This window comes from Mchenga conophoros, linkage group LG7 (assembly GCF_057382185.1).
Source record: "Mchenga conophoros isolate Kocher_MC1m ecotype Shallow Benthic linkage group LG7, M_conophoros_male_GT1.1, whole genome shotgun sequence".
NCBI classification, from domain to species: Eukaryota; Metazoa; Chordata; class Actinopteri; order Cichliformes; family Cichlidae; genus Mchenga; species Mchenga conophoros.
The window spans coordinates 66,686,021-66,712,498 of NC_140532.1; the positions used below are offsets into that span (position 1 = coordinate 66,686,021).

At 43.3% G+C, this 26,478-nt stretch overlaps 1 protein-coding gene across 4 annotated transcripts; it reads right to left on the reverse strand.

Annotated features, from left to right (window-relative positions):
* Window positions 1–3,282: 3,282 nt before the first annotated feature.
* chka (choline kinase alpha) lies at window positions 3,283–22,259 on the reverse strand. Of its 4 annotated transcripts, XM_085280910.1 has the most exons (13): window positions 21,784–21,923; window positions 20,489–20,597; window positions 20,092–20,152; window positions 18,992–19,045; window positions 12,105–12,218; window positions 10,767–10,900; window positions 9,903–10,007; window positions 9,637–9,695; window positions 9,456–9,543; window positions 7,666–7,774; window positions 7,485–7,591; window positions 7,296–7,377; window positions 3,283–6,597 (listed from the first exon to the last, which is right to left on the reverse strand). In XM_085280910.1, the coding sequence occupies exons 2-13, from the start codon at window positions 20,503–20,505 to the stop codon at window positions 6,538–6,540; spliced, it is 990 nt and encodes a 329-aa protein (XP_085137036.1). In that variant the 5' UTR covers window positions 20,506–20,597; window positions 21,784–21,923; the 3' UTR covers window positions 3,283–6,537. The 4 variants fall into 4 exon arrangements, with proteins under 4 accessions (XP_085137036.1, XP_085137032.1, XP_085137034.1 ...); XM_085280906.1 differs by lacking the exon at window positions 20,092–20,152 and having other exon boundaries at window positions 21,784–22,259; XM_085280908.1 differs by having other exon boundaries at window positions 20,092–20,597; window positions 21,784–21,822.
* Window positions 22,260–26,478: the final 4,219 nt, after the last annotated feature.

Here is a 26,478-nt window from a genome sequence, read left to right on the forward strand (position 1 = left end):
GGTCTTAACATAATAAACAGATTTAACACAGGTTGCTAGGCCTGTATGCTAACACAGTTATTTCAGATAAATCACCCTGAAAAGCCCCAGGAATCCTTCATCCAGTAAATCTGGCGCCTCTCTAACTTTGTCTTCCTCAATTTTTTGTTTTTTAGATGTGATTATCCTTGACGGTTGTCTCCTGGTGCACCTCTGCACTGCTTCCACTCTGCCTTCTATTTTCTCACTTTATGTTTTGATTTGATTCTTCTCTGAAAGTGCCATAGCACTTGGCTCTTCTTTTCTATGCTCAAGTGCTTTCATCTAACATTCACACTCAGATGGATGCATTGGAGCAACTTGGGTTGGCCAACCAACCTTCCAGTGTGAAGATGACCTGCTCTGCCTTCTGAGCTACAGCCTCCGCATCCTGCAGCACGTTACAGGAGTTGCAGGAATTTCATGCAAGAACTGGCCGTGTACTACACGTGACAACCCTTCTTCATGGTATTCTTCACTTTCAGGCTTTAGACTATGGTGGCATGTCAGAGCTGCCTGATCCCTCCAGAAGCTGAAGGAAGTATCATAAGAGGAGAGGAGATTAAAAAATGGACGGAGAGGAACCAAAGACAACAAATAAGGGAGGACTTCTTGACCACATGGCGTATGTCGAGGAACCAGCATCCTCCTCGTTGAACGCTGGTACAGGCAGGAATAAACATGCTGCTGTTGTTAGACGGCACCATAAATTCTACTAACAGAAAAGACTCTTATTCTGTTAATGCACAGCAGCAGCAACCTGTTGATTCAAAGGTTTTATTTAGACATCGGCTGCGTTTTCACTCATTTTCAATCCGGTCCTTGTACCTGACCATTTTCACAGGAATGCTGTGTTCGTTAACCCACTTAACACTGACCTGTGAATCATTCAAGCACAAGAAGGCTCCTAACTGAAGAGGTAAAGCTGTGTTGCATCCATAATAGACAACTTAACAAAGAAGCAATTTTCAGTGATTTCTCCGAACACTTTACCAGCAGAAAAAACATCATTTGTCCTCATTCTTATACTTCAATCTAAAAAAATCTTAAAGATCTACATTTCTGCACATAGAGAGAAGGGTTTCACTTCCTAACTTTAAGTGGTATTACTGGACCATTGACATAAAGCTCATGAAAATGTGTTTACCAAACTATAAAAGTCATAAATGACTTCAAACATAGTTTATTTGAGCACTGAAGCATGATATAATGCAATAAATGTGAAAATTCTTTTTGAAAAGATTTTCAAACTTGGTAAATGAAGTGCTGTCTTTCAAGGTCAAAATTAAAATGATGAGAGCAAAACGGTAGCCAAGAATTTAGTGCGAGTGCCCGCCTTTATTTACTCTACAGGAGTCTTTCAAACTTAGTGAAACGAGTGTGATGCGAGTCAGTGAGTCAGAGAAGCTCACGGCAGTGATAATGAGGCTGATTGTTGCGGCTATGCTGATCTTTTCTGTCAGTAATCGCTGCTGTTTTTGTTGGTGTTAGCTTCTGTTAGACGACATAAGGTAGTGGATACGTTTGCATACATGAGAACGTAATCAAGCTGAGCGTGAGAAAAGAGAGGCGGACTTTTAGGACACTTGCTGTTGTCAACTCCGGGGAATAAATGATGCATGTTTTCATGTGTTGAGCTCTGCCTTTAGTTCAGGAGATGAGACGACACGAGGAGCAAGAGGATGACATATTTTTAAGATGTTGGTGGCAGTGTCCCTTTCCTGTTTTCATTTCTTTGGGAAAAATGTTAAAAATGTCAAAAATCCCATTGATGCGAGATCGCATCACATTTCACTTCATTTGGAGTATTTTCAGACTGCTGATTTGGTAATACTGATATAAAGAAGAAACGTCTCCATGCTTTGGTGCCATGTTTTCCTGACTTTAGGACCTACCAAGACAGAAGCCAACTTTAAACTGTTTGGTTGAAGTGACTTCAAAAAAAGATACTGGTTTAATTCTTCTGAATTCTCTGCGTTATTATGAGCTTGTGGCTCTGATGCATATTTTTAATCTTAACTAAATTTGTTGTGAGTGAGTCAGCTGTGTATATTTTGCATCAGGGCAAAGAACAGAGCTAACTTCTGGTGATGAATGCTCCAAAGAGAGTGAGCTGACCCCCATAAATGATGCGCACCATAATATGAACCAAACACATGTAAACAGGCTCCCACTTTATATAATCAACTGTCAGAACTGCAGTGCTGCTTACTAATGGTAAAGAAGCACCACACACTTGAGTTTCACATTTATGGAGAGGTTTTATTGTCCTAACTTCCAACTGTAGGATCTGCTTTAAGCCGCAAACTCTCAATTCGTTGTTATGGAATTTGATACATTGTAGCTGTGTCATCAAACAGAGCTGCCCTTATTGGCAACATGTTGACGCTGGCTAAGGTGATCTTGATTTTGAGCAGTGCGTCCGGCTGTAGCTGGGCTGCTCTGAGCCAAGTATGACTCATCACTGTTCTCAGTGCGACATTCCCTCGTCTCCCTCGTCTCAGCCTCCATTATCTCAATGAACATTATACATTAATCTGTCCCGCCCCTACTGTGCCAAACACTCTGCGACATTCAAGCAGGAAGAACACAAAAGAACGTAAAAGTAAATCAAGCAAAGTCACGTATAAAGTAGTGAATGATCATCATATCTTAAAGACCTCATGCTACATCACTTTAGTTATATAAAAGGATAAAAATAATGTTTCCTGGGATGCAATTGACAATCTTCTAACTGGGAAAACCCACTTTCTACTTTTAATAATTCAAACTTTCCTTTTTGATAAAGCTTAGAATTCGGGCTGGATCAGGTGACCCTGAGCCCTCCGTTCTACAGGCTGGGGGACTTCCCATAGTGCAACTACTGCATGAACCTTTGTCAGCTCTCTCCTTTGGTTGGTATTTCATCCATGATCTCTCTGCCCCTCTTTTCTCTGTTCATTTTCTTATCTGTTCCCATCGCCCCGCCTCCCCCCTCCTTAAACCTGGCTCTTCCTTCCCACTATCACCAAATGCTTGCTCTTCTGGAGCCACAACATGACTGGACTGGAAAATTAGAACACAGTTAATCTGTTGTGATGTAATGAGGAAACTGAGATACTGTGTTGGTTTCCATTCAATTTGATGAATGATCACTTAACATGCACGACACCAATTTTTGCTATTTTTAACCCAGCATAACGGCTTCAGAGGCACCGCGTGTCCTGGCAAGTGCCAATCATATTAACCAAGACTGCGTATCCAAACAACCACCAGAGTCAGCTGTTTTCTCATTTAACTTTTATTTGTGCAAAGCAGTAAATTTACAGCCAAAGTCATTTCTGTGTCGCTGCAGTTCACCTGAAACCTTTAAGTATGCTGTTATCTGTACGTAAACATTCAGTATAGCTGCATAGATAGCAAAGGTTATCGCTACGAGCCACGTGACAGCGTAGGTGGGGCTGCTCTTCACACAAAACAACATCTTTATATAAAAAAGGTGGATTGAATCAACACAAAGTACATTCACAGTAACAACAGTAATGTAAAAGGTTTTCATTAGTTATAGTTAAGTAATGTTTTCTATATAGTTTAGTGAATAGTGCCAAAAAGAAGCAGAAACAGGAGTGAAGGTTTTTGTTCCCCTGCAAGGGTTTAATTACAGTTGGATTAGAAGAACCAATTAAAGACTCATTTTAGTTCCTTTGGTCCAAAATGTGCATAAAACCTAAAGTAACGAGTACAGAATGTTAAATACTTGTATGTAGTGATGTTGGTTTTTTCAATATGGAATGTAAGAACACATAAAACATCACAATACTGAGAGACAGCATGTACAGCAATGAAAGGTCAGGGCAAATTTCAACAAATTAAAGACAACTTCAAGTAAAGACGGAGTACAAGAAATGATCGAGAAAACAGAAAAACAAGTACTGTAACGCTTTGAATTTGAATATTTATCGAGTATAATCCACTGCTCGCAGACCTTAAGTCTCATTGTATCAAAATTTCACTACACCTAAAAAAAAGAAAATATAATAACTGTACAAAAGTACACCTGCATGTAAAATAAAGTCACAGTTCGTCACCTCCTAAAACTGTCCTCAAAAGTGCCACAGTAGACATTCAAACACCTCTGCATGCTTCTGCTGTCAAATGTTTAGTGTAGAGAAAAGTTTCGCTTCCCCATCAACAGGTTCCCTCCACTGGGAAACGCAGCATTCGCCAGGGTCACATTTTCAGTTTGGCTGCTTCCACAGCGCCTTTGTGGTAGCTGTACGACTTTATTTGTAGCAGCACGATCACATTTTTCAAATCTGGGGTCAAAGTAGGATCTAACAGAAGAATCCTTGGGTCACATTTTGGACTGGCTTTTGGTAAACGCCCACATCCGAACAGAGATTTTACAATCATGGACAATCACACACTTACTGATGCTGCTTATAGTCTAGTTAACAAGGTCATTAAGGACAGCCATCCACCCCAACCACCAAGTCCCTTTCGACCAGTCTAGGGTTAGCTTTTGCTTTGGGCACAACTAATCCTCAGTGATGATCTGAAACCTCGCTTGTGTTTAACTTTAAACTGTTGTCCAAAGTGTTGGGATTCAGGGAAGCGAGAATAATCGTTTTAACTGACATGCGTTAAAAACTATTTCCATTTTTTTCCTATTGCTTTTCTCCAAAACAAGAGTGAGGATTCATACCGAGGGCTGGAGTCACCACCACCGCCAATGACACCTCCTTTACATTTTCAGAAACTAGATTTAGATCAGGTCTCATACATTTTAGGATTGAAAGCTATAAACCTGTTAGAAGGATTGTCTTTCTACAAAAAGGTCAAAGTCTACAGCGGGGTGGGCTTTGATTAAACCCAACGCTGACGCCTAAGCCTAGACGGGTGGCCAACGACCTGATGATGTTAAAAGGTTAATAAAGTCGATATACTAAGAGTTGGTAACGAGGTCGAAAGCGATGTCAGCAGGAGTCCTTGTGTTACATTAATAGTGTATATTGATTTTTTTTAATGGAAAGCTTTGTTGTCATTGTCAGTCTAGCAGGCACTGCTGTGCCCATGGTACCAATTAAAGTATGAAGAGGTACAGAAATAACAGGAAGATCATTTTTCACAATGTCATTTAAAGGCATGAAAAATGATGCCCCACCACTGATTGGTATGCAATAGCAAAATACTGCAATGATGCAATTACAACTAATCAGGGTGAGGTAGAACTTGGCTGGTCTCAGGATGTCTGCATGATCTCTTTGTGCCACGTCTCTATATCAAACCTCTATATCACCACCTAAAAGTAGCACCTCAGAGGGAAGCTTGACATACACAGGACAGTGTTTGTCTGCTGCACTGCTGCATTTCTACCCTCACTCAAGCAGACAGTGGCCATAATGTGCGCTTGGACGTGACTCACATCAGTGACTCAGCTCTTGGAAACAGAGCGCTCTTGGTCTTAACTAAATGCCCCTTCAACAGCAGTCCAGTTACAAGAAGTAATCATGCCAAGTTTGACTTTGCAGCAACCGTCAGCATCATTACTCTGGATTACGGCTACAATGATGAGCCAGCATGGCAGCAGGCACTTGGGCCAAAACACCAGAGACGTCACCAACGAATCCATCACCACAATAAGGAGCCATTGTCGTGTGTTCAGTGTGAAGCTTTCTTCAATGCGGCAACAACATCTGGTTCCCAACAGACGGTTTAGCAGCCAGGCTAAATCAGACAACACGACGTAACGTGTGCAGCTGTCACAGTGAGCCATAATAATAATGACAACATGAAACCACCACACCTTTGTCCCTTAAACAGTTAAGTGAAATCACAGGACTATAAGTAAGTCAGCTACAATGTGTCCTGTTGTAAGGAAGATACCTGACGTTCGATAGTTTTCATGTCGACTCGTTGAGGCTACCCCAGAAAAATATTCACATGTTTAGACATTCAAAATAACCGTGTTTGCCCTGGCCTGAAGATAATGTCAAACACACAAAAAAGAAAATGAAACAAACACCAAGTGGGAAGAAAGTGGAACGTGTTAATCCATCAGCCCACCAGTAGCAGACAGAACCAGGCTACTGGGAGCTCTGGCAGAAAAGTTGAGGTTGTGATTCTTTCCCACACAGCAGACACATACTGTACATACACACTGATGCAATGCTAACACTTTTGAGCTAGCCACGCTTTCAGAACGTTCATGTTAGTGATATGGTTCAAACTGGGCCGAAACAACCTTCTGACCAGCGATGAAGGTTAGTGCGAGTCCATGTGTTTCCTCTGTTTTGTTTTGGGGGGTTTTGGCCTTCAGTTACGCCGTGTAAACTTTGAGCTGCAATGATTGTGGGGCATATTCGAAGCACCTACTAGCCACGTGATCAAGGTTTGGCTTTGGTCAACACAACACCAACAGTAGCCAGCAAATACCAGCAAGGCAGGGAGTGTAAGTAAAGCGTAGAAACTTTATCAGCCCGTGGGTCCTTGACGTTTTGGCTGAACGTGCTGTCAGAATACTGAATCGTCTCGCCTCCTTTACACAGCCCAGGTCTTCTTCTGCTGGAAGTAGGCGTCAAACCTGGCCTGTGCGTACTCCTGCAACACAGGTAAGCACAAATGAATATGTGGAAACAAGGGCTTGTTTTAAGTAAAAACAATAAATCCAAATGTAACCCTGCGTGCTCCGGGTTAAGTCACACTAATAGAACATCAGTTCTTTGCACAGTGAATTCTTCCTTCTTCTTGTTTTAGATGTTACATCAGTTTGCTTGAAATTCACATTCGTGACTTTGCACTAATATCTGAATTAAGTGTTGAAAATGTTATTTAAAAGTCACATTGATGAGCTTTAAGTCTGGATCGTTTTAACCAGTACAATCTGTGCACGCTTCGGATTTTCACCAAGCGCAGCTTCCTGTCAGCTGGTGTGACAGCGTCCCGCTGCATGGCAGCCCGATCTGACCCGAGGCTGTCAAAGAAGCTGAGCACAGCCAGGCAGAAGCTCAAACTCCAACCAGAGGTAACGGTAACTTCTGTCACTGTTCGTCCTGAACAAACATATAAATTCCATGCTTCTCTCTTTTAATGACCACTGCGCATCTTTTGTGACAGCAGAGGAGACGACCAGGAAAGCCCTGAATTACCTGTTTCGATGTATCTCAGTTTGGTTCAAATTAAATCCTCCTCTTCCCCACTTGACATTTTACCAAAGCTGAAGTTCAGATCTGTGCCCCGAACAACTTTGATATTGAGTAAAGTAAATAAGGACTCAAGGTAAGGAAGCAAAGACTCACCAGATATCCAAATTTGATGGTGGACAGCCGGGCCTGGATGATGGACCACAAGCCCCAAAAGAAGTGAGATGCCAGCGAGAACCTGCATCACAAAGACACAAAGTGTTTTCTACTTCCATTTAGCTTTTCACTGCAGCATCCTGCGACTTACTCTGCGTTAGGTAACGCATCTTTGTACCCTAAGCTCACCTGTTCACCTCCACGTACAGCTCTTCTTTCAGCTTCATTTGGTCCTCTGCGCTCAAGCCGTCGAACCCTCGATCGGACTCACGCAGGTAGCTCTCAATGAAGTGGAGCTACGAGGAAACATTTCATGGCAGTCAGCAGTCCGTTAGAGAAATCGAATGAGCCCACTAACTATTTTACACACCTGCTGGGCCTTTGGAGGGTAGTTCTGAGTGCTGACTTTAAAGAAAGGAAACTCATCGCAGTTGTAGTCGTACATCCATTCACAGAAGTGGTTACCGATGTCGAATCCCCTGCAGGGTCAGAGAATGGCAAAGAAACAAGAGCACGTTTATGAGCCAGCGCTGTTCCTTGTTTTGGTTTAGTTATAATTAAAAAGATAAGATTCTCCCACAAGCAGTGACTGTAAAGTCGCAGTAATCCCGTGTGTGATTCAGTCTCATTCGTCCCTCAAGTATTCCCGAGTGCCGTTTCCCACACTGTTATCAGGAGCAGGACCTCCCCGTGCGGCGGGGGAGGCAGTGACCTGAGCTCGACCCTTTGCTGTCGCTTCCAGAGAGAAAAAGCAATAACCCACAGCATGTTTTGTTTTGTTGTTCTTCCTGTGCATGTGTTATAGCACACGTGCCTCACAGGGTCACGTGTTCTATGTTATACACGGGAGGACTTAAAGGGGCCAGGCTGAAGGGAGCTGGGAGGAGCAGGGAGTTCTGGGTAACATGCAGTGTTTCCCAGAAATGAGCGACGCATAAAGACAGAGAGGTGCAGAAACACAAGCACATCGTTGTATTCTCGTCTACTTCGGGTCATCGTCGCCTTTCTCTGGCCTTCATCCTGTGTGCCCTCAGCAGCCTGCCAAGTTCTGGTTACATAACAGCTGCAGTTAATATTTCAACAGATTAGGGTGGGCGTGAGTTAGGACGCTCGATATAACGATATATATCGGGTGACGATATAAAAACGTCTATTTGTTTCGTAGTGTGGCAAAATAAACTGTTTTGATGGTCGCTGTAGTGGCTGTATTCATTTATTAAAGTTCTCTCTTTCTCTTATATTTAATATGACCACACTACGGACGGACAAGCGCCGGTAAAACAATGGCGTGGCTCCGCCGTCCGCTTGTTTGTTTTGCATATTAACCTTTCACAATAAAGCTCAAGATCCTGTTGAGACTTTTCAAAATAAACTAAATCCCGTGAAACAGTATGCAGCGTTTACGGCTGAGAAGCAAAAAAGAGGCGTCAGGTGCTAAAAAATAAACCTTAGACGCAAACGTTAGAACGCTTTTCCCCGCAGCACGCCGTGTAATAAATACAAAGGAAACGGCGGCTGTTACAACTTGTGTTTAAAAATGTATCGTTTCATGCGTCGGCTAAAAGTCTCGACTCCAGCTGGAAACACTTCAAACAAGTCGAGCTGCCCGAGATTCACAGAATTTACAGAAAATGTTACATTTGTGTGATTTATATCGTTATCTTGTCTTATATCGGGATATGAGATTTTGGTCGTATCGCACAGCATGAGTGTAGGAATATCACTAAAACGCAGCCATAAGCCGACTGTGGCGGTTTTTCTTCTTGTTTACGCTCTGATTCTAGTATCTTTGTTTACCATTATAACCAGATTACAGGTTATAATCTGGTTAGAGAGCACTGAATGTGACACAGGTTGGTAGGAGATGAGTGACGGTGACGCAGCAGCTCAGCACTCGAGTCAGGCTGTGCTCGGCACATCAGTTTCACCAAACCATTAAAAAACTGTAAACATGGAGGTGTTTTTATTTCTAATATTTTTATTTCATTTGAATTTTTATTTTTAATGATGCTGATCCGGTTTATCGATCTGCTTCTTGTTTCTAATGCTAACCTACAATAATAACAGTAATGATATTAATAAAGACAGCAATGACTGATGCAGAAACAGCTGGTGAGGGTTCCCAGGTCAGATGTTACTGCAGGTGTCCTGCTCGTGTACCTGTAGTTGTAGCTGCTGTATTCAAAGTCAATGAGCATCAGCTTCTGTTTGTCTGAGCTCTGGCGGCCTTTCAGCAGCAGGATGTTTCCTGAAAGGAGCAAACACACACAAGTTAGCACTGCTACAACAGAGGAAAAGAAATGGATGGTATGAAGGGCGACCTCGCATCTTCAGGTTTTACCTTCCTGACAGTCGTTGTGGCAGAAGACCACGGGAGAATGAGTGGACTCGAGCAGAGACCTGCACAAACACAAAGGCGGTCACTTCATTATAAAGTCATGGATGTTTAGAGACTCTCAGCTGTGCTTCCTTTGCCCTCTGCGCCTGTGTAGCCGAGATTTTCACACATGTTTCCTGTGGTAAACCAGCAAGTCTTGCGTAACAGTCAGGAAACACGCATGTGTCATGTGTGCAGTGTTTTACAGCTGCATGTCTGCAGCAACATACCTGAGCATTTCCATCTCCTGTGGGAGGTTATAGCTGAGCAGGCGGTTGAAGCGACGCAGGTGCGCCTCTCTGGTGAAGCTCAGCCTCATCACTTGGCTCAGGTACCTGATCAAAGTGTTACATCCACACACATTAATGAAAAGAGGAAAAAGTCATAGTAGAGACGTTGGAAATGGAACACACTTGTGTTGAAGTTACATTTAGTCAATGATAGCTTAGTTTTAAAAATGATAAACAATAGTTTTTAAAAATAATGAAAACCTTTTCTCCAATTTTTAAGCTGGTCTAAAAATGTCTTTGTGTTTTTGCTATTTGCTCACGTTGGCTGCTATTTCAATTTGAGCAGACAAATATGTAGATGCATGTAAGGCCCACAGTTCAGTGAACTTCAAATATATTCTAACCACATCTGCTCTATGGGTGTAATTTTCTCTTTACAGGAAACCAAAAGAATGGCCAGATAATCTCATCACATCTGGCAGCTTCCATGTGTTTCCCAGGACAACAGTTCCCAGGTTTTCCCGTCAATCTTTTATGGCGGGAAAATCAGTCAAAGAGCCGAACGGCCGGACTCAGCAGGCGATCAGCCAGACATTTAGGCATGTATGAGGAATACTGATGGAAAAAGACAGCGGCCTTTATCAGCACACGCCAACAAACATTGTGCAATGTAAACCTCGTAAACACTTGACGCATGAGGTTGAAGGTATTTCAAGGGGAAGTGCACGGCGATAGGCGGACGGCCACCTGCAGAAGCCGATAAGTAATCAGTGCTGTGACACGCTATCTGGGAGAACTTCAACTGAGGAAACTTTTCATGTGCTCACTGCCTGACGCGGTGACGTACGGGCTCGGGTGACTCACTTGTCCATGGTTCCAAACAGCCACTTTGGTTGCTTGTTGAAGGGCATCCTCATCCCGTGAAACCTGGCCATCTTCTGCGCAACCTCGGCCGAGATGCTGGAGTCGCTCAGCTCACAGGTGTCCAGTTTACGGCTCTGTCAGCAGGACATCATAAAACTGCATGAAACCATGACTCTGGCTCTAACTGCATAAATCACAGGTTTGGTCAGGGTTTCTTTGACATCCAAACTAAAATCTTATCTTGCAGAGCCCCGGTGTGTGAGAGGCGTTGGGGGTTTTTCAGACATCTGAAAACAATCTGGTCTCTGCATCCAAACGTCAAACAATTTTTAAGGTCAAATTCTGTTCTGTAAGTAATTTAAGCCTCTAAATTTGTCACTGAGCAACTTTTTAAAAATATCCAGCTTTGTTGTCACACCTGATATTCCTGTTTGAAAAGTTTTGCGACTTATCACAAACTGCGTTGAGCAATTTTGAAAAGCCCCGGACCTCAAACTGTACACGAGCTGGAGGGTTGTGTTTCCACTTGTTTTTATCCTGACACACACACACACAGTTGGGTATTCATATCATGTGTGGACATAATGCTTTTCCCAGCCTCTTACCCTAAATATAACCTAATTGTAATCCTGTAACTAAAACCACATTTTGTGTCTCAAAATGCCGTCAGACTTGTGGCGACTGGTCCCCACAAAGATTTGAATACAAACACACACACTCTAACATTTCTTTCCTCTCAGTCCTAATCTTGAAAAATAAAGTTGTGAGTATTGGCAGCAGTATTGGACTTCTTTGAGTGCTCCTAAACTGCTAAAAAAAATCAAATAAACCACAAAGAGAAAATATTTTCTCTAAAACAGATTTTTGTAAATGAAACAAAACTTTGAAACCAGGTGAAATGTATTTGGAGTTTGTTCCCAACTTCATTAAACTAATCTTTATAAACTTTAGCAAAAATGAAAATAAAATGCACATTGTTTTGTAAAAAGACAGGATGTACGTCAAAATAAACTATTTCCAACAGGATACTGAGAACATCAGTACTTTGGGATAAAGTTCAACAGACAGCAGGAGTGCAGCTTTGAGAAGCCTTGGACAAAAACAAGGAAAGAAATACATTTCCAATTGTGTTTATTTATAAGTGACATCACTTCCTGCTGTTGCAGCTGGTGTCCATGAAAAGGTGATTTCGTGCTGACAACGTGATAATGCCTATTCATCCCGTAACAGCTGATCAGATCGATAAAGCACCTGCGTCTGGATCATAATGTTTGCTTCTAACTTGATTTCTGTAGAAGGAAACGTGATGCATAAGTGCAGCTCCGCACGGGGACTTACGGGGATGTACTGCTCCAGGCGGCCCTGAGGGAAAATACCGTAGAGTTTGGGTCCGAGCTCTCGCTCAGCCAAGATGGCGAACATCACGCTCTCCAGCACCATGGCCTCGGCGCCCTGAAGATACACAACAGCAACACCGTCAACGTTTCAGGCAACACGGTGTCAGAGTTCACAGCACCTCCACCGTTAGCTCCCATCACAGCCGCAGAATAGCAAATGAGACAAAGAGCTCTTTCTGGTCACGCAGGCTGAAAACGTTAAGATTAGAGTGGATGAATCCTCTCCTCAGCCACTTTCAGACACAGGCAGACTGCCTTTGAAAAGGAAAAGTCTTCTTTTCAGGGTTTCTGGTAGGCAGCCTGCCAAAGCTGCTTTACATGAAAAGGTCTGACGTGTGAAAATGGCACAACTTCAGCAGAGTGAAGTGCACGTCTGAAAGGGGCTTAGGAGGCAATCAGGTGGTGGAGGACAAGGATGGATGATTCTGAATGAGGAGAAATGTTGTGGTTAGGGTTAGTAGGGTTTGCCTGTCAAAGCGGTGAGGAGAAACACAAGAGGTAGACGAAAATCTCCAGCAAGACTTGGCTTTGCAGTTGAAGCTGCTGGAGCAGAGGAGACAGACGGCCTTGTGTTTTCTCGTTTAATCTTAGAGACGCACAACGCTCCCACGGCAACACGTGCAGCCCGGAGACCAACGGGGGGGGTCTCATGCCAGCACAGTCACGTGTCCTCAAAGACAAAACTGTGTGCCGACTCGATTCTGCTGGAAACCAGGCTTCTCACCAAATATGCACCAGGTTTGGAGTTAAGTCTACAGTCGGGTTTCTTACTTTTACTGGAGTTTAGTTTAGGGAAAGTCATGAACAGACCATCCATGCTATTAAATCCTGTCAGGAACCAAAGACCACAGCTATCATTGATTTGTGTTTACTTCTACGATTAGGCTTAAAACTTTCCTTTTTTAGAAAGCATATGGTTACAGCTGCATAAGCACTCTATACATTGACTATTTCTTCTTCAGTCCCCTTTTTCATCCACCATGTGTTTATACACATCTCTGAATTTAATCATTACTTATTATCACTCTGTCTCTCCTCCACAGCGCGTCTTTGTCCCATCGTCCTCGCCTCACCCCCCAGCCGGTGGCCCCGCCCCTCCCTGACCTGGTTCTGTCGGACGTTTTTTTGTTGTTATTTGGCACTATATGAATAAGACTGAACTGAATTTTCTTGTATTGCTATATCAGCTTCAAACTGTTTGAAAAGTCTGGAACATGCAGCGTTCATCAGCTCAGTGATTTCTGAAAAACTATTAACTTTTTCAATTTTCTTTAGTGTCTTAACTTTGAAAATGTAAAGTGTAAATTGCTAAAGTGCCCATTTGATTTGAATAACCTCCACGTTGTGCTGCAGTTCAAGCCTTGAAATAAAAATCAGTGATATATTGCCATCCTCATACTGTTGAGTGAATAACCTTGAGATAAACTGCAGCAGAGACAGAGGTTTGGATCCAAACGTGCGCCTGCTTCTTTGGATAACAGCCATGGGAATGTTTCATAATGAGTGCCCGACAGGAAGCCGACTCAAAGAAAACAATGCTGCCCACTCTGTGGCCTCCTAAACATTATGAATTATTATGAACCACGTCCGTCTCAAAGCAGAACAGGACTGATCTGCCAACAAGGAAGCACAACATTGGACTCCAGGTAAAATCTCTTTAGGGAATATGGGAATCTCTGCTGTGACAAAGCTGCATGCTGCCTACACATCCAGTAACCAGTCTCTGTTTACCACGTAACTTGGTAAAGCTATACACACGGATGAGATTCTCTCGGTTCTCATGTGTTACATGGACAAGGTGAGGATGAGAAGCATCATAGGAAGTAGATTATAGTAGCGCTATACGAATAAGTCTGATTTAAACTAAACTGAACTGAGTTTTTGGAAAATTTGACGTCAGCAGAAATTTAGCAGATGCACGTTTGGTAAAACGTCGCCTTGCTCTCGAGTTATCACGTTTACAGCTGCCTGGTGGGATGACGACAATATTCCATCTGCCTTTTACGGCAGCTATGTGGCTCTTTTCCTGTTTTCTATCATATCTGCTGAAGAAAAAAGCAGAACAAACAATGCAGCACTAACAAAACACCAGTGAATTGGGCCGTACTTCAAACCTCTCCCTGGTTAGGATTGTTGCCCGGCTGGTGTAAAATTTGAATGTTCTCTTTCGTCACACGGTTCAAAAACATACGTGGGCGTTGGCTTTTGGTAAGCTGGCAGAGCCTGTGGTTGTGCATGTGAGCGTCACTGGTTGTCAGTCAGGTGGAGCGTCCTCTGATCCTGTGATGGTGTCTCGAGGCACTCAAACTGGTTTGTGAACCATTTCCACATCAATGATTGTTCTCTGAGCACTTTGTTGCTAACATCCACAGTTAGCCACCAACAACAGTGGCAACCTATTTACAGTAACTGTCAGCACTGCATGAGTTCTGGGATTATTAGCAGCTTAATAGTTTATTGACCTGGTTAAGGGAACGTCTGAACTTCGCATAAATACATTTAAAGCAAACTGTTATTTCCTTTTTTCACGGTTATTTCAGTCGATTATTAATAGCATAGATATCCTTCTGCCTACATCCAGATACTTCTGTCTACGTACTGTTATGCAGTACGCTGTGTAATTATGTAGTGCATGAATTTTGACGGGGCTGTGGTTTTCTAAACTGCAAACAGCAAGCTGCTGATTTACTGCGGTTGATTGTTGTGCAAGACGCAGCATGTTCTGAATGTTTAAAACCACAACGTCACACAAACAGTAACACTCAGTGCTTCCTGCAGTGAAGACGACAGCATTGCACCAATAAGTGCGACCGTGCGTGATGCCAGTGCCTGAAAATATCTGCCGTTAGCTTGTTAGCTAGCGCTGGCAGTGCTGACTCCTCTCATCCCACCATTAAACCAAAATGTGAGGCGGTTTAGAGGATGCCTGACTTTTTGACCCGTATGGGTGCATCATACAGGTACCCGTGGTGCTCTTTGTGCAGCCATACTTGCTAGTATGAACACAATGGACGTACAGAGCGATGGAAGTGAACACGTTAGCTCCCTCTCCCGACCGCAGAGCAGCTCGTTCACGTTTATTCCTGATCGCAGGCATTTTCAAATCTCCGACATGAATTATCCACATTATCATAATCACACAAATGCTGGCAGATAACGAGGCCTCAAAGCGATCACACTGTGCTGAAAAATAAAAAAAAATAATAATAAAGTGAAAGCATACGAGTGACCCAAATGTCAGTTAAGTGAAGTCCATTTCTGTTTGATGGGCTCTTTAGAGGCTGCTGCATCAGCCCACACGGTGAGCGTGGTCGGTATCGACGGTCTCGCAGCCTGCAGTCCTCCCTCGACCTCACTTTCACTTCCTCTGACCTATTCCAAATGCCAGTGTCTGTTTTACATGCATGTTTGACTTGCTTTCTCTCCCACAGGTTTGTTAATTATCAACCAGCGTTAGCCGTAACCCCGGCTGGCGGCTCGGACGCAGAAGAATCGAAACATTCCTGATGAAAAACTCCTGCAGTTTTCTGTCGCCTGACACGGCATCGTCTGTGCTGCTATCCGAGGAACATTCGGTCTAACGTGCACTCTGTTCCTGGTGAATATTTGATTATGACTGAATCCAAGTTGTTATGCCAGTCATGTGCCGGCGCTGCGTCTCTGCTCAGAGGTATTTCGCGGGCTGGCCTTGGAGCAGGTGCACTGTGAGCTTCAGACAGCTGCTGCTCTAACCTCAATACTTATCCACTCTGCTATGAGTGTAAGACGATGGATTAATGAAGGTGATAAAAGGACATCAAAAGGAAGCACATTATCTAAGAGAATAGATCAAACTGAACTCCCTTTGAATAACTTAGGTGTTCCTCCTCCGAGTACTAAGTGATGATCACAACGCTAACCCTGACCTTGACATATTCAACTAATCTGCCAACGGCTTGGTAACAAAATAATCTTTCTGCCTGACACAGATTTAAAAAATTCACATTTTTACCCAAAATATCTGTTTTGGTCTTCTCCAAAATATAAGATAAGGACCGAGGTTACCGTTACCACCTGTGACAACTTAAGATCTCAGAGAAATACAGGAGGAAAGGGGCGGCACAAGCCTTCATCGCTAAAAATGGCCAACGCTTTTATATCAAGCTACATCTTGAAACCAGCACAGGGTTTGTAGCCTAACTGTGTCACTGTGTCGTCTTCACCTGGATGTAAACTGTCCGACATGAGAGCTGCAGCTCTGCTGTGACGACTGAAACATCCAAGGAATTAATCCGCATCATCCTTTCTAATCCAAATGGGATTTACGTTGAACACTGCATTGTTAGGCTAGGCGAGGTTATCTGAAGACACTCGCAGTCCAGCGTTAGCCTCACGGCGAGCTGAAGATTAGAGAAGTGGAGTCGAGGGGGAGGAGCTGCCATCTTTATGGAAAGATACTTGAGTGGAAACAATGGCTAACTTGCTGATGACCTAATCTCAGTCCCATGACAGAGAGTCATGATTCAGCTTTGTAAGGTGAAGGTCAAAGGGGGTCACATGATGCCGCGTGGGTACAGAACTTTCTGAGTCAGTGGGTTTAAGGCTCGGTACACTGCCTGCAGTGATACCCTGAACACATCTGTGCTGGTTATCTATCACTAAAATTAGTCTTTTTATGAGGCTTGCGTAACGCGCAAACTTCCTTCACTTGTGCATTTCAGCATTTTATCTTCCTGTCTGCACATTAAGAACATGCAGCCTGTCAGCACTCAGCTCGTAATTACCCTGAACATGCTTTTAGCAGGTTTACAACACACGTATTGTAAAATGTACAGCAGCAGGATGCAAATAAACAGATCCAACGAATCAGATCCGCTGTTGACTATAGAATGAGATGGAAATAGTGAAATAATACCAGTTTACCTCAGACGCACAGCTACTCACATGTAGTCCCAACTCTGCCAACAAGAGCTCAACTGACCCTGAAATATGGACGAAATCCTGAGCTTCACCTCCTCAACTGAACCATGAAACCCTCCCCGCTCATGCCTTCTCCTGAGAATTGGACCAACCCAGAATCTCCATGTCTTCCTTTTCTTGTGAGGAAACATCGGCACCCGCTCATCGTCGCTTCATGTCGACTTAATTTGTTTTAGGACAAGGTGTGCGTATGTGTTACATCACAGGTTGGCATCCAAAAAGTTTAGAGGACTGCGAGAGAAGGTAACACAAGAACTACATCCTTCAAAGCAATCATCAAAGCAGCACCTCTTTAAGCCATTGTGACCTTTGTGTGTGGGGCTGCAGTGATTGTAGGCAGTGTACTCCATAAACCCTCAGACTGTATGAACTATTACACATTACATTTATGATTCATTTGGGGTCAATAACGATAGCCTGCATCACTGCTGGCCAGCTGACGCCACATAAGCCAACAAAGACATTCAGAACAGTTTATTGTAACATTGTAACATCTAAAGACTTTTTTGAACGAACCTTTATCACCTTAACAAGTACGTCTGCAGTCGTAGATGTAACTCTAGCTACTTAAATACTGCATCATCTCCTTTTTGTGTTTTGCATGTTGTGACCACAGTGTTAAGGTGCAGTATCACCAACTATGAGGTTAGTGTCAATCAGACATTTTTCATATGTGTACCACTAACATGACATCAGTACTTTAGTTTTTTAATTTCTCGCTAAATTAAAATTGAAATAAAACTTTTTTGTTGTCTGTTTTGCTTTTTAACCTTTGACCTAGTTTTCTGTTTTCCTGTTTTGAAGATATACACGATCGACCTGGGCGGCTGTGGTGGCTGTGGTGGTAGAGCAGAAAGGCCAAAGTATCCTTAGGAAAGTTACTGAACTCTGATTTGCTTTAAATGCGTTCACCACTTTGAGTTCTCGAGTTGAAAACTGCTGTAAACGAACCAGAACATTTACCTTTGCTGGAGAATAGTGGAACTAAATGACACTAAATGACCTTTGTGGTGCACAGAGGCAGCAAATTCAGCTGCAATGTCATAAAACAACAATTATTTTTAAAAATGCACAAATCATGTTAATTACATTTGTATCATTAATATGTCAGTTTAATGTGATATCAAAGAGTCAACAGAAGTACATTGCAAAACTCCAAACGGTGGTAACATTACACATTTAATAAAGGCGTGTTCACACCGACTGCAGAGAAAAAGTCCCTGCAAATATGCGACTGTGAAAGTCTTCTGGAAGCAAATACACATCCACGAGGGCTGTTTAAACTGCAGGTCATGCGGAAGAGCGTGTAAACACGGGGAATAATGTCACGTCTGCCACCGGGTAACCAGCGAGGGCGAGATTTATGCTGAAAGGGCCTAGTTTCAGAAACTGGAAGGTGTTACCGTTCAAATCAAGCCTCGAGATGCATTTTGACCAAATGAGTGAAAATGTGGACCTAACCTGTGAACCTCTGGTTGTCGGGGACATTGAGGATGCTAAGACGTTAATGACCAGCTACAGTTTATATCTCCTGGGTGTCTGTGCTTTGATGTTAAAAGACAAAATCAGAAATTGAACGGAAGAAAAAAGTAACACTTTAGATTTTCAGTCATGCAGTGTCGGGTGAGCCAGGTATTAAATTAACTGGTATTCGGCCGTTCCTGTGAATTCCCCCAAAGCCCCGCCAACGCACGTGCTCAGAGAAACCTGGCGGATCCTCTTCAGGCTCAGCGTGAGTTAGAGAGGAATTTAGGGGAGGAGAACAAATCTTCTGAGAAACAGTGAGACGGGGGAGGGGGCATACACATGTGAGTCGAGTGTTGCTGTGGACGTACACTCTGAGTAGAGAAACTGTCGTCTGTTACTTACTTGGAAGTGATTTTCTTTGTTTGACTCTCGAGAATCCCCTTTATTACAGGACATCTATCAACAAGAGAAAAAGGGAAGAACTATCCATGAATACATGCCGCCAAGCCGCCCGTCAACATCAAAGCTGTGCCCGCGGTGCAGACAGTACAGTATGAGCTCAAACACACACCGAGTCTTTTGGATGCGACAGTGCAGAAGACTGTTCAGGCAGCGGCCCTCAGACTGAAGGCAGGAGCAGAGCAGAGGCAGATGGATATGAAACCTGCACTTTTACTGAGAGCTGCAGGTTTCTGCTCATCAGCATCACATAACTTTATTGCTCAGAAACAGTCTCCAGTGCAGTTACGCTCGGTTTAATCATTAGTAGCTGTGCACTCAGACAAAGGCATTCGTCCCCTAATCATATTAGCTTTTTGATTAGACATCATTAATTCCTCCTGCGGCACGGCGGAGACGACCGCAGTTACCTCGGTTAAAGGACTCTGTGATGCGGTGCTCTCGTACATCCCCGGCAATAAAAGCTAACTGCTTACGTGCTCATTAGCAAGTACACAGAGCAGAGTTAATACTTAATGCAGGTCTCCTGCTAATGCACTCTCAGCTGCAAATGCCAAATTTAGTGGCTGAATCTCAGTTGTGACTCTGTTGTGTTCTGATCGCCAGCAGGAGATTAGAATATGCTGTGCAAACATCTCGCTGGCCTTGAACTCTTACCGCTCGCTGTTTGCAAGCAAAACCACTCCGATGTGGCGAGCGCCAGCAGCTAAGCGCTATCGTAAGAGTGGATCTGCTGATGAGTCTGACATCATGAACTCTGGACTCAGCGGCCACGTCATGCAAAGAGATTATTTTTTCCAAAAGAAGCACCTGATGGGCAGCAGAAATCTGATCTATCTGATCTGAGCCATCATCAGGTCTGCCGTTTGTCCGCTAGCTTGAAACTGAAGCTGACTTCTTAATGATTAAGAATCACAAGACAGGGATTTAGAGCAGGAAAAGGACAGGGAGGAGGACTTTGTTCTCCTTCCTAGCGGCTGAGCTACATGAGTGTGTGTTACATCTTTGTATTAGGCTGAGACTTCATAGATCTCATACTGTACCGTGTTTTTGGGTGGGTTCACCTGGGAACAAGAGTGCCCAAGGCACGCTCCTTTGGGAAGCCTACGGCAAAGAACACATGCATGTACAGCCATGGGGGTACATCACCATGTACAACAATGGCTAACACGCACACAAACACACATACATGAAGGCATAACTGCATGCATACACTAATATAAGCATGTGACACACATTCACACATAACGGCACTTTCACTCGTCTATTTTGTTGTTTATCTCTAACACTTTTACATGTCTGCTCTTATTTGTGAGTGTGAGTAAAAAGCAGTAACTGCAGACTAAAAACTACCGAGGGGGAACTACTTCCTTACGTCCTCGTGGCGACTCTGGGTTACTTTTTGCACAGTAAAACACTGACATGTGATGTGGCTCCCACCTGCAGGATGGCCCCATAGAGGCGCAGCAGGACGTTCCTCGGCTCGTCCCCAACACAGTTCAGGCTGTCGGGGAGGCTGCACAGAAAGAGCTTGTTGCTCAGACCACCCCTGGAACACAGACAGACAGCGAATATGATATTGATATTTGCGTGTGTGTGATTAAATGATGGATTCACCAGTGTATAGAAGAAAAACCCCAAAACTAGCAGCTCTGTAGTGGTTTCACATGTGCCTAACAATAAAAAGATCCCAGGAGGACACACTGCTCTCTTTTCCACAGAAGTTTTCCTCTTGAATAAGGGAGTGGCTTAAAATAGCATTTAGGAGCCAATACTGTTATCGGTCTGATACTGATATCAGCACAGCGACTGTAAACGCAAGAAGAGAATTTAAAAAATGACAAGAAATAATGTCATCAGCTGTCATCCAAGTTCTTGTGTTAAACACAGATACAGCTACCAGCCATCATTTTAAGAGGTCATGACCTGAGGTTTCATTGTTCTGGCAGCACTACATCAATCAATCCTAATCTACACTCAAAGGTTCGTTTATTTAAAAAGTTTATCATTGAGGAAAATGTGCTTTGTGTAGGGTGAACGTTTACCAATCAAGTAAAGTGGACCAGATCCTATTAAATCTAACATTTTACACTTCATGTAACAAAACTACAGTTTTTCATGTAATTAAATTATTTAAAGTCAGCATTTCTGGAGTTTTTTTAGAGTGAGCACGATCTCTTTTAACACTGCTTCTCTAACCACGGTGCTCCACAAGGCTCAGTCCTGGGCCCATTAATGTTTCCTCTTTAATGTTTTCATTATATTTCTCATCACTGTTAAAAGTGCTTGCTTACAAAACTTCTACCAAAGAAAAGTGCTGCTTAAAAAAAGGCAGACTTTTTTAAGTTTAAACATTTGTACACTTTTAATTAAAAACTATCTGCAATAAAAAATAATCACAACACTGATGCCAGAGAGGTTTAACAGTAATGACTGAAATGAGTTAAAGTCTTTGGGACAGTTTTTTTCTTTTCTGAGTGTAGACCCTTTAGATTTTTTTTTCTTTTGAGTGGGAGGTAGGCTCCCACTTGCTATCAACTACATCAGCCGTCGGGCTAAGAATACAGACTGCACTATAGCAGCAGATTCTGACACAGGAACATGAAATGAGCTCTGCTGTTTCGACCACTCTGGGTCACATGGCTCTTGTGAGATGATCTCATCAGACGGTTTACAGAAAAACACATCGGATGGTGAAAATAAACAGAAATAACGGTTCCGATGATCATCCGCACCTGATGATGGTGATCTGGAACAGGTCCTCGGCCAGGCTCTTCCAGGCTCCGTGCAGGAACTCCCTGCACCACAGATAAGCCCTCCTCCGGGTGTCTGGGTCGGGCTGGTCGGAGCGGACCAGCTCGTCACAGTCCTCCTGGGTGTCTGGCTGGACCTGCAGGGCGTTCTCGGTCACCAGCAGGCCCAGCGACATGGAGGGGGAAGAAGAAACCCCGTTGATGAATTTGGTTTTCATTTTGTCGACAGTAAGACAGGAAGTAGGCGAACGCGGGCCCCCTCCGGTGCGTGTGTCGCAGAAGGATATATTTCAGTTGTTTCTCTCGGTGTGGAGCCCGCAGTGCGGCAGGTTTCTGCTCTTTAACTCTTTTTTAACAATAATAATAACAGTGACGATGAAAATAATCGTACGAGCTTCGCAAATGATGGAGACAAGCTAGATGCGTCCGTCCGCGCGCAGGGAATGAATCGCACTGAGAGACGCGCGCGCAGCATCTCGGAGTGGCGTACAAGGAGGGGAGGGAGGGGTCACATGACACGCCCGCGACCCTTCTCGTCTCTGGTTGGATGGCTGTGACACAGCCCCGCAGGACCAAAACAAACCCTGACGGTGCGTGCAGGGAGTGTCGGACAGAGAGAGCAATCCTGAAGTCCGGGAAAACAAACATAAGGCCCGGGGGCCAGAAAGACGCCAAACTGGTGATAGGCTACCAGAACCTTTTTGGCAACTTTTTTTTTTGCAGTTTTTTTGAAATTTTGAACTTCTTGTTCTTTTACTAAGACATCTCAGGTTTTAAATGTGTGGTTAAACTTCGTTACACTGACACAAAAGGAGAGTTTCACTGGTGACAGTAAATGAAACTGAATTGGTCTGGCTGTAGTTGTGTTTGACATTCCTGTATTATACTGAAGTTTAAAGAGTACAGGCCCCCTGTGGAGCCTCTTTAGCTTGCTGTTTTCTAGAAGAAGGTACAAGAGCATAAAAAGGAGGACCAGCAGATTAAAAAAGCAGCTTCTCCCATGGGCCATCAGGCCCAGCATAAACTCTGCCGATCCCTGTGCAACATGTACTTTAGGTGGAAAGTGCAATAATTAAAATACCTCTCTTATATCCATATAATGTATTCCACTTCCACTGTAAAAGCTGCAATCATTAGAATTTTTAGCTGTTATTTATGACAGCATAAAACATATTTGTTATTACTCTTTTATTCTAATAGTATGACTTTTTTTAGTAGATGATGTGCCCTGTCTAGCTACCTAGGGGTAGCTACAGCTACCCCACAAAAAGATCCAAAAATAACCACAAAGAGGTTGGAAACTACCTCAAAGAGATAAATGGACTCAAACCAACCAGAAGATTCACAAAACACAAAGAACACACAAAGAAATGCAATTCCACTACAAAGACACACAAAATGACCTAAAGATGATCACAAACGTGAGTCACCACAAAGATACTCACAGTGGCCAGAAGGAGACAAAGACAGAGGTCAGAGTTATTACAGTTTATCATTTTAGAAATAATGGTTTCTCTTGGTTTTAATTGTTGATGTATTACTTAGCTGAAATGTTTGGGTTTTTTCACATTTGTCTTTAGTTTAGGTTTATTTAACTATAATAACCGTGGTCCAGGTAGGCCATCAGTGAATATTAGTGCTCGGCCTCAGGCTGACAGCCTCCTACACATCCCAGTAGCTATCCCATGTAAGTGTGCTATTACAGCTGCTTTAACCTGCCCACACTTGCTGTGCACCACTTTGCAATCCACACTCCCCTGACCCCAGCAACTCTGAGCACTGAGCACATGGATGCGTGAAACAACAGGCATTAAAACATACCTGAAACACTGTGAAGGATTAATAAAGCTGTTTGACTTGTATCACACAATTGTTGGGTTAACAAATTGATACCAAATTGCATATAAAGTCTTACAGTGCATTTCCACCCTCTTATAATATTTGAAAACCCCCTTGGCACCAGTTTGGATTTCCAACATTCTGAAGAGTCAGTGAACGCACCGTGAACATCTGCCACATTGTTTTGTTGCTCAGTCACGTAGCCAGAAAATCTCCTTTGGTCCTGGAAACCTGCCACAGTTTCTCCTCATGCATTTGGGCTGGAGTTGTGCTTGTTTTCAAGGCCTCTGCCCCACTTTTACACAAAGACGAGTTCATTATGAAGACAATATGAATGCACACAGGAACGCAAACATATACGCGCAAATGGCTTCCACAGCTAGCAGAACTATGGTGAAATATGATGCTTTAATCTTGCATGTCTAACGTTTGGGACATTAAATCGTAATCGTACTATTTTGGTACCACTGACTGAAAATCATTTTTGGGATACTCATGAAAATGTATTTTAAAATCTAGGGAGCATGGGGGGGGGACTTCTTTAAGTTTCATTGGTTCTAGGTATTTAAACCCAGCTGGGTGTTGTCCCTGAAGAGGGTAGTTGATCATGTGCCACCTCACACAAGTCAAGTTGTGGAAAAACAAGTTGTGAAATCAGCAGAGGTTTCAGGTGAAACCATTGTTGTGAAGCTTTGCCTCACCCTGTCATTGGACCTATTGAGATAAACTGATGAGGGATGTAAGTGGAGGTTAGGGCTGAGCGATATGGCCTAAAATTCATATCGCGATATAATTTGAAGCGTGTGCGGTAACGGTATATACGCTACGTGATTGCTAGCGACACACTCCATCAGAGCCTTCAAAAGTTCAGTCAGAGCAACGGCCGATGAATCATCGTCACAAAATCCATAATATAAGTCCATCAGTGCCAAAAGGTGGAACCTTAGACACAAAAGCCAGCAGATGGGCTTTCTGCCATTTCTGACATGCACTGCACTTTCCTCCTGTTTTAAAGAATTACAAAGCCCTGGTGTGAAGGGGTTCAAGCAGATTTGCACAGCAGCTGTTTCTCCTCCACATTCTGGAAACAGAGAAGGTGGCAAAGACTTACACCCCACAACAGGAGATGGAAAATGCATCTTCAGACGAGACCAGAACAAAGGGAGCTGCTATGCTTATGTTTTTTGGTTTTGTGTGCTTTTCTCCTCACAGGAAAGGGACAGGTTTGACCCTCAAACCAATGTTTGCTCACTGTGAATCATTTACTGGTTTGGTACCTTTAAATTTCATTCATTACTTTCTACTCATTCACAGTAAAGTTTTGGTTGACACCTATCCCATTCTCTGAGTAAAAAGTACATAATAACTGTATCATGTGCCGGGCCTTGTGTACATTTGTACCGCGCGCTCTGATTGGTGCAATTCCTGGTGAGATTCTGAGATATCTTTGGCATATCTTGAAAAATCAGCGTTGCGATAGGTTGGTCAGTCCCAAATGTTTGCATCTGTAGCCTGGATAAAGTTCCTGTGAGGTGAACATGATGGACAAATATTTTCATTAGGTGTGTAGCTTAACTGTGTGAGTTCTTTGTGTGCAGCTTTTGTACAGTTGCTGATTCACTTACCTCGAATCATTCAAACGTTGAGTGCAATTAATTTGCCAAAATGACAAAACATACAACACTGTAACACAAAAACCCACAGACCTGATGTTGCAACAGGATAATAACATGTAGTGTAAATGTAGAAATTCTAACTTTATTTAACCAGGAAAAAAACTCTTTATCTGTTTTACAAGAATGTCCCTGGCCAAGAAGGACAGCTGTACATGAGAATGATTTGGGTTAATCCACTTTCAGTTCTTCACGTAGAGATTTATTACACGTCAGTCAGAGAGAGTGGCGAGAGGGTGGGAGGGAGTGTGCCCGTGGACTGCCTGTGAGAAAAGGTTGTTTTTAAAAATGTGTTTGTTTTCAGCCTCCCCAGCTGTTACAGGCCCTTATTGTTGTGCAGCTGGTAGCCTAAACCATAAAGCACCAGCTCAGGAGGCTTTCCATTTGAGACTGCTGGAAGTCTGTCAGCAGGTGTTGAGGGAGGTGAGGAGTCCAGGCGGGCCGAGAGCTCCGAGAGCTCCTCACCTCACTGTGTTTCAGAGACCTCGAGTTCCTGAAATCTGCAATCGCCTTGTGTTATGTAATGTTTTAGTGTATTGTACCATTCTGTTAGATAAGGCACCTCCTTTTTGATGGCAGGTAAAAAAAGAGCTTGGAATACCCCCCAAAAAATCACATGAAGACCCCTCCCCAGGCTTGAGCCCAGGATCATTGCATGTATTGTCGTTGCATAAACCTGTTTGATTTATGACCTCGAGAATGCTGCAGCAGGTATCACTTCAGATCGTTTCAAGATGAGCGTGGTGTTTAGTTGGTAATGTGTGGACTCATTTAAAGCAAAAGCAGAGCAGGAAACTGTTTTCTTTGTGAAAGTGGTCGCTGAGGAGTCCATGTGCGCTCAGCGTGAGGTTCAGAGATTCAGCAATCCTAGTCATTATAATTTAAATGTAACTCATTGAGGTCTAATTAAAAACATTTTGTTCCCTGGCACATGTCTCTTCAGCTGAACAAGCAAATAATGACGACATTGAAGGATGTTCACAGAACGATTGAGAAGATGAAGGATAATGTCCAGCAGGCTCCCCTCGTCGTGAAAAGACTTGAAGCTCTGTGGAAACTGGTGTTTTTCCTCGACCAGAGGAAGGAAGTTCAGCTGTCTGATGTGAAAAAAGCTCTGGAGAATTTCCTAGAGACTTTGCAGAAAGCTGAAATACTGAACATCAAA